We start from the raw sequence: 13,016 nt of genomic DNA, 5'->3' as shown, positions 1-13,016 counted from the left end.
AATCCAGTTTTCTTTGTGTCATGTTTGGTGGTTGCGAGGTGGTGAGGAGAGACGCAGAGGCCCAGGTTGTGATGAAGGTGATGATGGATTTAATGAAGAAAGCTCAACAACAGTCCAGAACAGGCGGCACGGCAGAGAGTTAGCACACAGCTAATTACCGGTAGCAACTGAAAAACTAAGGAGTGAAAAAGAGAGCTAAACCAACACAGGACTTTCCAGTTCAACTGTGGTGGCAAGCAGACAAATGACATACGACGTACGTTTGACAAGGACCCGACAAGAGAGACAGGTGGACTTAAATACACAGGGAGGGTAATCAGGTAACTAGACACACCTGGGAAGCAATCAACGGGGAAGACGCAGAGACTCACAGGACAGAAGCTGAACACAGAAAACCCTTAAAAATAAATAAACAGAAACACGGATCATGACACTTTGGAGAGTATATATCGTTTTTCAGTGTTGTTGCCCTCTTATGCCACTTTTATGATAAAAACAGACACAATAGCATACCAAATCACACCCATCTGTGCCATACTTCTCAGTGCAAACGAGGCATAATGCAGCATTAATAGACTCTGTTATATCACTGTGGAGAACTTTATGCAGACTGGTTTTAATTCAGCAACGATGGAACACTTAAACATAAAGCCCGTTTAGGGTCATGAAATAACATCTGGAGTAGATTTAAAAGCAGACTTTTAAAAACAGACACCTTTGTAAACTGGCTACAGAATGGACTATGCAGCTCATCTAGTAACACACCTGCATGATGATAAATCACTCGTTAAAAATGAAAAGACTGTAAATAAGGTTACCATTTTTAACAAGAAAAAATTTAAATTGAGAGTCAGCGATCCAAGCATGCAGCATGTCTGATTGCTTACTAAGTGGATCATTTATGATGAGATTGTACAAAGTTCTGTCAAAATCATTCAGGTGCTGACAGCAAGATATCGTGTCTGTGTTTCCTAAATTACGTATTTGCTTCACATCATCCTTCTTATTTCAGTAAGTATGCAAAACTTGGAATGTTCTGTGCATGTATTTGAATTTTTATTTGTTATTCAACAAGGCATCATATCAGGATTGATCCAAAATATTTATGCAGTATCACACCACAATAAAACATTCAGCCAGAACCATAAAAAGGCAAGACGGTGACATGGCAAACAGAGTCAGACAAACAGCGTCAGTCTGGAGTTTCAATCCACTCAGCACCGATGTCATTAAATCTGAGGATCAGGCATTTTTTAACGGGGTAATATGAATCAACAATATACAGCGACAATACTTTTTTTATTTTTTAAGTTAATGTAGAATTGACAGGTTATAATTCATTGTTTTAATGCTGTCTGGAGAAAAGTTTCATGATTAAGTGGGGCAGGGAGCGATCTGGCAGAATGTCAGGAACGATACTTGGAGGAGTCGAGGTAAAGCAACACAACACCACTCAGCTGATGGTGATCACCTGAGTGGTTTGTTTAGCTGTCAGTGAACTGGTGCACTGCAAAAACTGGATGGAGTAATCTAGACAGAGGACTAACCATCAACCTCACTTCAAATCACAACTAGTTGGCTGAAATTTAGATAAATTTGGATGTTTCGACGCAGCAACGATCTCAAACACACAAAAGACTGGATACTGGATGGATAAAGCAAGTTGAAAGTTAGCTGTTAGCTACTTATATTTTCAACAATGCTTGTCAGGACTGAAAGGAGACTTACAGATTATATAAATAAGAGGGAGAGTTATTTCAGAAAATTACTGATAGCTACAAAAACCTGATATTTATCCAAATAATATTGATGTATTTTAGCTGTTAGACATCAGAAAATAATTACAATATACTTAAATATCTTGTACCTAAGTTTTGTTTTTAAAGTTATGCAAGTTGTTTTATTGTTAGTGCACTCCCAAAAGACCTGCTTAAAAACTTAATAGCTAAAAACATGCCATTGATGAGAGCATGTGAGCTTTAGGCAGGAGGAACAACCATGACCAAACCATCACATTTGAGGAACACCGTCTAAAGCTAACTACTGATTTAATAATATTCTTCTACTTTCTTCAAAGGCAGCCCAACTATGATTTCTGAGTGTGCGACCTTTGCAGAGTCTTCTACGTAAAGAGACGTTTTCCACAGCCTGGAGCTACAAGCAGCCCTGAAAACGCTGATAAGACCAGAGGGATTTCACACAGTCAGATGAAAGCAGAAGGAAATCAAACACAACTAAAACGCCGTAAAACGTGGAAAAAGATCCACGTACTTATTTTTATCCTTTCGTACTTATATGTTTAAAAACATACATAATGATTGTTTTTTTTCTATGAAATTTCATGTCGTATTTTTTAGGTGATCCGGGGATAAAACTGCTTGGCCCGCCTGCTGCAGATGCATCTATTTGTCATTTGGGACAGCCACAACTGGGGCCATGGTGGCGCTGATATAAAGCGACAAGAACACAAGGCCATCATATCCATCACTGAAGATTGATTCTCATTCACAAACTCCCAAGCTGCTGACTTGTATGAAAGGACTGACCCAAGTGCAACCCCGAGATGATCTACGGCATACAAAACAAGGCTCCAGCTTGTCAAACAGCCTCCCACTGTGTGGTCAAAAATCACACAAACCATGTCACTTCCTGATTCCTTTGATACATTACACCAAGCAATGGAGCAACTGGGACATTTTACACATTTTCACACTGCTTATTTGCTCGTCTTACCTTGCTGAGTTGACTGGCTGGCGAGCCGCTGTTGTTGACAGTGTGGCATTTGAAACTGAGCAACGACTCTCCTGCGGCCTCCGGCTCTCCGTGTTTGTCCTTGTCGCGGTAGGAGTGGCTGTGCGGGACGGGCAGGCTGGTGGACGTGGGCGTCTGCTCGAGCGCCGTGCAGGACAAACCAAGAAAGTTTGACGGCTTGATCAGAAAAGCCTCCAGAGCTATATTAGCAGACACCTATGGAAAATCCCCCAAATGTTCAGGAGAGCGGGGTAGTGGGGGGAGAAAGAGAAAGAAGAGGAGCAGAGATTTTATATTAATCATTTTGCAGATGCTTTTATCCCCAATGACAGCCAGAAGGAGAGAATAGGGAGAGGCAAGATGAAACAATGGGAGGAAGCAATTTATCTTTGTGTTTCATTACTCTACTTTTCTGATTAAACCCCATCTAGACTTCATTATTCTGAGACAAAAGAGCAAGCAAAGCAGGGAGATATTTAGAAAGAGAATCTAACCTCTCTCTGACCTGAGGTGTAACGCACCTTAGAAATGACCCGATTGTCTTCCGTCAGCGCCAAGTCGGCAATGCGCTCCACACACTGGACGATCCGCGTGCACGCTCTGGCCTCATTCTGCGCCATCCACAGGATGTGCTCCTCCACCAGCATCATGTTGCTGGCTATGCCTGAGATGTAGTCCCCCAACTGCACAAAGACGAGCAGCCACATTTACACACCAGGATTGAAAAGCATTTCTAGCTCGTTGGGTTTCCCATGTTGTAACATCACAAACACAAAATCCAGTGTGTTTTCTTAGGATTGTATGTGACAGAGCGACGCCAACTCTACTACATTATCTATGAAAGGGGAACAAAATGGTTTTCCATGTTTATAAAGTACACTCTGAAAAGTGTGGCATCCATTTGTATTCAGTACCCTTAAACAAAATCCAATTCGGGCAACTGATTTCAGAAGTGTGCGTCGTAGTATAAATTCAGCTGTGAAGACCGCAGAAGTTTCAAATTCACTTTATTGATCCCAAAGGGAAATTTAATTTTGTTGCATATTCAAAGAGTTACTGTAGTTTGTCAGAGCAGATCAGTGAACAGAAAGCATGAATGGGAGAATCTGTTGAAGAAAAGCCAGAAGAAGCCCAGTTTGGAGTTTAAACCTTTGGCCTACGTTTTTACTCGAAAAGTGACATCCCAACCATTAAACATGGTGATGGTGGTAATTTCATTCAAATAGGTTTATTTATTAACTGCTAATTTGCAACACATGTTGTCTCACATAAAAAAAGTCAATTAAATCTAATGAAATATATTCCAAGTTAAGCATCTCAGACTGATTAAACAATGCAGTCATGTTCAGTTTATTATTCAAATGGCTTAAAAGGTTTTCTATCCAAGGAAACCCAACAGATTTGATCAAGCCACTGATTCGCAGCATTCGCTCCTCCTGGATGAGCGAATGGCAACAGCTAGTTTGCATTGGGTTGTTGACTTTTCCGGCAATCTCTCATACTGAGGGATTGACTAAATGTTGAAAGTTGGTGAAAACATACCAAAAGAGTTGAAACTGTAATTGCAACACTCTACAACGAACAGATTTAGAAGAGCTACAAATGGACATCACTGTATCTTTTTGTTCCATTTTGCAATGATGCATTACTTTTTGTTGCCACATAAATTTCTAATAAAAATAAATAGTTTTTTTTGGCAATGTGGAGGCAAAATGGGTGCTTTTGCAAGGAAATAGGTAAGTACAGACACAATTATTCAAACACACACACAGTTAAGATCAAATAAATCCCCTCCAACAGGTACATTTATAACCCCAGTCAGAATTGCAAAGTAGACAATGGTGTCTTCATTCATAAAAGAGAGATTTAATTTAGATTAGCAGCTCCAAAGGCGCTTAATCGCTGCTTTGGGATGGCGGTTTGCTATTTACTCATTATATATTTCATTGTTGCTTCGTTTGACTATTTTTTATTGGCTCAATGAGGATGGCCTCTTGTGCATTGTCCTTGGGATAAAAGGACACTAAGAATCTTCTAATAATATCTCCACTCAAGTGAACTATGTTGATTAACCCTGCAAATGAAAACGAATGCAGATTCTTCTAACTTGCTAGCCTCAGCACTGTTCCTACTGCATAATTAACCTTTAGCTTGATATAAAACCTTCCTGTTGCCTCTGGAGTCCAGAGTTCATTTCGGGTAAAAACTGTACTTTCTTACAGAGAGGTAAACCTTCACTCTTACATCTCTTTTTTTCTCCAGCAGTCTTGTTAGTCTTTCCACAAGGTGAGTGACGAAGATGACGTCCATAACGTCAGTAAAGTCAGCAGCCCTGCTAGTGAAAGCCACCAACTGCTGACCCAGAGGCTGGGAATTGCTGATATTAATCGGTATCTGAAATAAAAAGTGATAATTAGAGACAATATTAGGTTAAAAGAGCCAGACTGACAGTTTTCAACAATTTTAACAGTAATGTTTTGCAGCATTTCATTTCAGGACTACAAGTACATCTCAATAAATTAGAATATTATGATAAAGTTAATTTAGAATCAGCTTTATTGTCTTAGAATTTGATAAAAGTCCAAAACAGATACCCATGTTGTTACTACCCTGGTGGGCTGGTTGACCTTTCATGACCTGTGGAAACATTTATCATTAAAATTATAGCTGCACAAACTTTTTACACCTTCGCTTTGAATAAGGTGGGGAAGCCAACTTCACTCAGGTTTTTCACCTGTCATTAAATGCCATAAAATAACATTTTTACATTAAACATCTTTTTAATAGGTCTTAAGATATATTGCAATTTCAAACAAACAAAAAAACAAAACAAACATACACTTAAAATGTATTACTCTGAATAATGATTATATCATATCATATATTATAACCACTAAAATACAATGTGTTTGGTGATATTCTAATCTATTGAGATGCACCTCTTTGCTATTTAAAACAAAGCAAGCAAGTAAAAAAAAAATCAACATGAACAAAATGTTTTGCAGAACAAAAAAAAAAAAAAGCAGTTTGGTTTCGTTATGAGCCGTCATACCTGAGTGAGCTGGTGCAGCACGCGGGTCAGCTCACTGGCATACGGGCACTGAGTGTAGTCCTCTTCAGCCCACCGTCCAGCGCGATCGCATCGTCGCCATGCTTTCTTCTCCCGCTGGCCGGAGTGCTGGGGAGTGCTGCCAGCCGGGCCGGGGGCAGATCCAAAGGTTGCAGGAGCGCACGGCAGGAAAGCCAGAATCCCGGCCAGAGTCTTCGGCCACCTGGCCCCAAAAATACATCATTGAATGAAATTATTCTGAAACATATTAACCTGAGATTTAGAAATCAAGTTTCATATTCTACCTAAGACACTCCTTTAAATCATATATTTTGCATTAAATATTTTATTGCAGCATTTCATTAGATTCTGATAAATGACTTTAAAAACATTTGCCATTGTCACAAAGTGAGACAGTTGTGTAACTTTCTCCGTGTGTATGCAAGATCTCTCTGAAAACCTTTCACACTAGTTTCAAAAACCCTGCACATGCTGCTTTTTTAATAGATCCAAATAATGAGGAGATTGATTTGAGTGTGAACCTAACATTTCTGCATGCATGCACAACACTTTAATGTGCACCAAAGTAGAGGATGGCAAATGTCAGTGAATGTGTCTCTGATGTAACAACCCAATTCCACTTAAAACCGATTTCTCACATTACTGTTGTTTTGATGACCATGCAAAGTTCAATAAAATCTCCTCTGGAGCAAGAAATTAGACTTTCTCAATAATGTCATCACAGAGCAGCACACAGCGCTGCTCTGCTGACCAACCTGGACGTGGAGTCAGATTGGCTTATCAGGCAAATGGATCATTTTCAGGGCACTGTCTGTTAGTGTTGGGCCAAATAAAGTTTTGTTCACAGTACAAAGCCAGCAAAACATCTGTAGTTACAGTCAGAAATGCATTAACACTCAGTATCAGAAAGCTAAGCAAACATGCTGAAAAGTAGACACACAACTAACATTTGGATAAGTATCAGCAAAATAAGAAGAAACTTCCTCCTTTTAGCCACCAACCAGCTTCCAACTTCATTCTGGTTGGATACTTGCCCATAACTTATGACACAGTTGGCAGGATCCATTAAAACTTGCTGGCTTTCTGGCACTGATTTACTCTTTTAATCTAATCCAAACATTTTACCCACACTATAGTTCAGGGCTTTAACAACAGTCAACAAGAAACTTAATGTTTTGCTGTTTTATTCCAAAAGTAATTTGTTGGTAACATGTTGTTGGTAGCATCATGCTAGGAGTCTGTTTCCCTGCAGCAAGTAGCAGGGCATTGTACAAAGTGAATGGAATGAAGAAGAAGGAGAAATACCTCTAAATTGTATAACTTCATGTCAAATAGCCGGATGACCCTTAGGGTGCGTTCACACTGCAGCCTGAAGTGACCTAATTCCGATTTTTTTGACGTAATGCGACCTGTATCCGATCTTGTCATGGCAGTGTGAACAGCACAGGTCAGATTCTTTTTCGAATGTAACCCATATCCGATACGTATCCGATTCAAATGCGACCTAACGTCCAGGTCGCATTAATCCGAACTGAACGTCACTGATTCTCAACAAATCTCACTATTCTGCGTCCTGATTTGCGCAAGCGGGAAGAAAAACAACAACCATGACGGACAATATGAGGATTAAGTTGTTAATATGCTTCTCTAGCTGGACAACAACTTCAGATATGTAAGCTAAGCTCCACCGTTAGCCTCCATGTTTACTTCCGCAAACACTGAGCACTTCTTCTTTTTATGGCGGTTGGCAGAACTCTGAGAACGCTGACGCTATAGCGCCCTCTACTGCGCATGCGGGACACTTTCAGGTTGTTTGCCCGTTGAGACCAAGTACAGACTGCAAAACACATACAGGTCGCAATTACTGGCAGTGTGAACGGCCCCGGCAGAAAAATCGGAATTGACAAAAAAATCGGAATTGAGACAGTTGGGGGTTCAGACAATGCACTGCACCCAAACTTAGGTCTAAAAGTGGTTAGGAATCCATACAGAAAGCTAACAAGTTACTCTGACCTCAACTCTATTTATGGACGGTGCTGAAAAGCCACTTCAGTACCAGGAATCCAACAAATTCAAAAAGACCCATCATTTCTGATGCTAACATGCACATTTTTAAAGAAATATTTAACCAAATATCTACAGAAGTACATGTATATATTTGAGCCTGTGTGGACTAATGAAGAGTCACAATAAATACAAATTGTTTTTTTAAAAACTAGTGTTTTACATAATCAATTGATCTCCCAAAAAGACAATTAAAACTTCATTAACGATTTAAAAGAGTTTGGAAGTGCAGATTGTAACATTTCCTATCACTGTGTTTCAGTAGCATTTGGAAACAGATGCTTTGTAATGATTTAAATTACCTAAAAGAAAATCGCTTGCTGCACAATTTCTGGTTTTCTGCTTGCAGCTACTTAAAAAGTCTACCACACAAAATATGTCACGTAGTGCTTACTGTCGACACACTTTGACTTAATCTAAATTAAAATTAAAGCAGGGTGCTTAGGAGGCGAGTAATCTGTTCAGAGGTTAGAGACATGGCATCTCACTACCCTTTCCCCGCCCGCTCTCCCCTTTTGCTCCCCTTCTCTTTTCATTCATGTTGCTGGTGCTGGAGCTGGAGCAGGAGCTACTTGGTAATAAATGGCATTAATTTCACCCCTACAAAAAAAACAGGCTCATTTTCCAGCCCATTACTCCAATCCTGTGTCAGAGACAAAGCCTTGAAGCTGGCTGTTCGGAAAGTGGGCAGTAAAGTAGAGCATCTACAAGGGAACATACAGTACATGACAATAACACGGCCGCATGAAAGAGAGAGGCAGACGGTGTGAAAGAGTGTGCATCATTACAAGGTTGGAGTGGACGGCACAGAAAAGCAGGATGGGTAGAGGGAGACATGTTGGTTCATGGAGACAAGAGGTCTCATTTGGTTTACAAAATCTGAAAAAGTAGACTATCTGACTTTGGGGCTTGCATTTTAGACTAATGAGACGAGATTTCAGGCTGAAAATAAAACAAACAAAGAAAGAAAAAAAAAGCAGGAACCAGGAAAAGACTCAAGAACCAAAATTCCACAGTAACTATAAAGGTAATAACAGAGCAAGTGAGTGGTGTGATTTAAAAATAATTTCTGGTGATAAATCACATTTCATTTGGAGGAATTTCTGGAGGAATTATTCATAATGAGGTTAAACTAGAGCCTTATTTTGAAGGAGACCTCCTAGTAAGAGCTTTTAAAGCCAGTGATTACTGCCCATTACCGCTAATTACACAGAACAAGTTGTACACTTAAGTTTCTAGGAAAGGATTGCTTTTACAGCTACTCTATTTTGAGTCCGATACAATAAATGTGTAATAAATAGGCAAAGCAAGGCAAATTCATTCATACACAAGGCAATTTACAGGACATTGAAATGACAAAAATGATCTTAGTCTTGCTTAAAAACAGATTTCAATATCAAATCCTTGACAACTGAATGAAAATTTTTATTTTTCAACAAGTAGTTAAAAAATATAGAAATTCAAGAAATTGTTAAGCTCTGTAAAAGCATAGCTGGTTGTTTTTAATCTCCCTCTCCAATCACTGATCAGCGATGGTGCAAAAGGTTTACCATGGAGATCTTTAGATCACAATGAGCTGTAAACAACTCTGGTTTTCAGTCGTGATTTAAAGGAGACGGCATCAGTGAGAACCTGCTGATTGGTGTGACCTGATTCTGGTGTTGGTCAGGACTCTGGCTGCAGCATTTTGGATGATGCTACAGCATCTTGAGTGTAAAGTCATTAATCTAATCTACAGAAAATAAAAACCATGAACTAGTGTTTCTGTGTCGTGTGTTGACGTGAAATTCTTTATTTTGGCAATGCTTCAAAAATGATAATAGACCAATTTAGTCATTTAGATTTACATTGTTGTTAAACTAAACTTCAGGGTTTATTTAATGTTCTGTGTCGTTTACTCTCTGTTGGCTCTTTGTAACTGAACATAGTCTCTTAAGGCTTTTATTGCTGCTGTTCCAGCTGAAGTCCTGGCTGTTTTTAATCAAGCTACATTTTTTATGTTTCAGGATTTTTATACTGAAGCTGTTTTAAAAACTCCTTCATAGTTCTTAAGCAGTCTTAAGATTTTGTTAATTTACTTTTAGCTGCAGACTACAGAGAAACGCTGCTGTCTTGGTGCTTTTGCACCTTTTAAAAATCATTTGATAGTTTTGGCTCACATGTTGAGCTGTTTGCAGGGATTGAATAGTGTGGTAAATTGTTCCAGTTATATCAAGTAATAAATAGTTTTTCTGTCCATATAGGTCAGTATATTGTCCCACAGGGATCCAGTCTGGGCCCGTTTCTTTTTTCTATGAATCTGCTGCCTTTGGGTTAATCTTTGAATATTATATTTAGGCTTTTTAACAACTTTGAATATAGTGATCAAATTAACCTCCCACTGAAAGTGAAACGGGACATTACAACTGTTTTAATGACAATAAATCCTGAATCAAAACTTTTAAAGTTTTCATTAAAACACTGGAATGATTATTATGTGTTTACCACCTTTAGGTGTGCTGACCTCACATGACCTCCCTGCTGTCAGAAATCTAGGTTTGTTTCTTGACACTTACAGTATTTTAAGCTGAAAAAAAAAAAACATTTCAGTAGTAAATTCCTCCTTGTTGGTTTTATCTGAGGATTTTAGGAGAGGTAAAGTCTTACATTCTTAATAATGATACTGAGTATCTAGATTTTTAACACATAAATGGTTAAATCCACTGACTGGCTGAAATTGATGTGTAATGCTGTAACTTGCCCCTCTACACTGGATTCCTGCAGATTTTCAGAATACAGTTAAAGTTTTGAGCAGTTGCTGTGACTAGAGAAGTGCTAAAGTCTGAGGACTGGAGTCATCAAGTCGGTAAAAACCGCAGCTTTGAAATTAAAAATAATGAGTGAGGGAGCTTTTTGGGCTGCTGCTCCTAATGCTCTACCTCTACTTACTGCATTTTGTTTGTTTTTTTTACAGATTTTTACACTCGTTCTATTTAATCTGTTTTAAAATTAAAAAGCTAATTTATCCATATTTACAAGCTGTTTCTACATATAAATTTGCTGCTCTGTGTTTCTTGTTACCCTGTGTACTGCAATTTGTGAAAGCATGGAGTTTCTTTGAGTGTAAATGTGCTATATAAATACATTTGAATTATTTGACTTTGGATCCTTTCATTTGGATGTTTTCGATAACCTGAAAAAGGTGGAAGGACAGATTAAGAAGCTATTTTTAATTTGTCCTTTCTGGACTACTTAGGTAATGACACAGAGTCAATCCACTAGACCTGATATGCAAAACAAAAACTCAAAACTGTATTAACTTTTCAATCATTATGAACAAGACACCAGAAAAAGACCCCATTTAACATGTAGCTGCACTTCTTTTCAGTGCAAGTATTCAAACTGAAAACAGACATGTTCATCTATAAGAAGCTGAATAAAACCATCAATAAACAATTTGACATGTTGCATTTTAAGATAAGCTCATGCAGACTCACCTGAAATCCCCCTTGTTGTTGGAGACTCTATCTGTAGGGCAGTACGGGGCAGAAGTCTCCACCACCACTATTTCCATGTGCTGAGATGCGTTTCCTCTGGAACTGGTCACCAGACACTCCCAGTTTCCGGCGAGAGCCACATCGATGTTGGAAAGGATCACCTCACTGGTGGAAAGGAGAGAAATATGAGAGTGTGAATTTAAATAGCCTGTTTTGTGGCTTGAGTACTGGAGATTTATCTGTAAGCCTTAGACATCTTTCATCCAGTGTGTGGATTAAAATATTCAGTGTTGATTTAGGATATGGATTTCAATTTATAATTAAATGTAATAACGTTTTGGAAGGGTTTTGTTTCTGGACTTAATTCTGTGGTGTTTGGATCATTTTGGGATTAGGCCGATGAATGCAGTCAAACACCAGAGACAATATGTGTCTCACAAAGTCTAATTCATTTAAGAGACCCTTGTGGGAGTGTGTCTGTCTGAGTATGTGGCAGCTTAAAATGTTGGCTGGGACTTAAGATGATCATTACTCACGCTTATCTTCCCTACTCTGAAACAGAGATTCATATCCCAGCAGAAAATGTCTGATTAAACAAAAGATGGTGAAACAGTGACAATAGAAAGCATTCACCAAGGAGACTAATCTCGAGGATTTTTACTCACTCTGAACAAAAAGGGGGAGAAGTCGGCAGAGATCACTAAGCAACGCGAATAGTCACCATGGAAATGCTGCTTCTTTATAAAGTGGGAGCTGTTTAAGCTCCAGGTCCAACACAGAATAATTGTCAAAGTCATTTTTTGCAAAAAGTGTTTTTTCCCCACCAAAATCATCTTTTGTCAATAAAGAGGTGGTCATATATGTGTTATTTAATAAAAATGTAAATATCTATTTCATCAGATTTTATCTTTTTTCTATCATTCACTTTATACCTTTATGTACATACATAAATAGAACAATTACTTAGAACTTGCAGCATTACAAACAATTATTGTACAAGCCTCCCACCCATGACTGTTGTAAAAAAAACAACTAATTTCCAAACTTTCTCTACCTTTACCATGACATATATGCATATATTCAATGGAAAGTAGTCTGGGACAAAATTATTTAAAAGAAATAATCAATAAACTTCAACATTATTGTTGTTTAACAGTCCAATTCAGCATTTAGTCTTCTTAAATTCAGACCCATCATCAATCTTTGTGTCTGAAAAAAATATGTGCATGTGTATTTCTGCATTAAAACGACATACTATTTATATAAAAGATTAAAAACTGTGCAAACAACAAAGATGTGCGAATGCCAGTAGAAATATTGTTTAAAATGAGTAAAATTTACAATCAGGCATTTAAGCACTTATTGAGTTTTTTGGGAGCGGAGATGATCATAGAGTCTAACAGCTGCTGGGAGGAAACATCTCTTATAAAGCTCTTTTGTGCACTTAGGATGCAACAGTAATAAAGAGGAGCTCTTCAGTTCAGCAATATATTTTAATTAACTGAATATGTCACAATGAAAGTAGAGAAATATGTGAAATATATTTATCATGATTTCAAAATTCAACTGCGGTGTATAGACCTTTGAAAGCCACTGTACAACTAAACAACCAAGAACCCAAAGAAAAGAACTTATTCCCAATTTAATTATGGGAA

The 13,016-nt window shown here is 38.3% G+C and overlaps 1 protein-coding gene across 1 annotated transcript in view; it reads right to left on the bottom strand.

The window, feature by feature from the left end:
• adgra1b (adhesion G protein-coupled receptor A1b) overlaps positions 1 to 13,016 on the bottom strand; it is a 199,401-nt gene that overhangs the window by 124,970 nt on the left and 61,415 nt on the right. The window contains exons 8-12 of the mRNA XM_007566798.2: positions 11,362 to 11,526; positions 5,804 to 6,023; positions 4,996 to 5,145; positions 3,273 to 3,434; positions 2,734 to 2,967 (exon numbers count right to left, since the gene is read on the bottom strand). Of these exons, the coding sequence (XP_007566860.1) occupies positions 2,734 to 2,967; positions 3,273 to 3,434; positions 4,996 to 5,145; positions 5,804 to 6,023; positions 11,362 to 11,526 (931 nt within the window). The remainder of the gene's footprint in view (positions 1 to 2,733; positions 2,968 to 3,272; positions 3,435 to 4,995; positions 5,146 to 5,803; positions 6,024 to 11,361; positions 11,527 to 13,016) is intronic.

The sequence above is a fragment of the Poecilia formosa genome, unplaced genomic scaffold (genome assembly GCF_000485575.1).
Source record: "Poecilia formosa unplaced genomic scaffold, Poecilia_formosa-5.1.2 Scaffold199, whole genome shotgun sequence".
In the NCBI taxonomy this organism is placed as follows: Eukaryota; Metazoa; Chordata; class Actinopteri; order Cyprinodontiformes; family Poeciliidae; genus Poecilia; species Poecilia formosa.
This window is presented reverse-complemented; position numbering and strand designations above follow the sequence as displayed.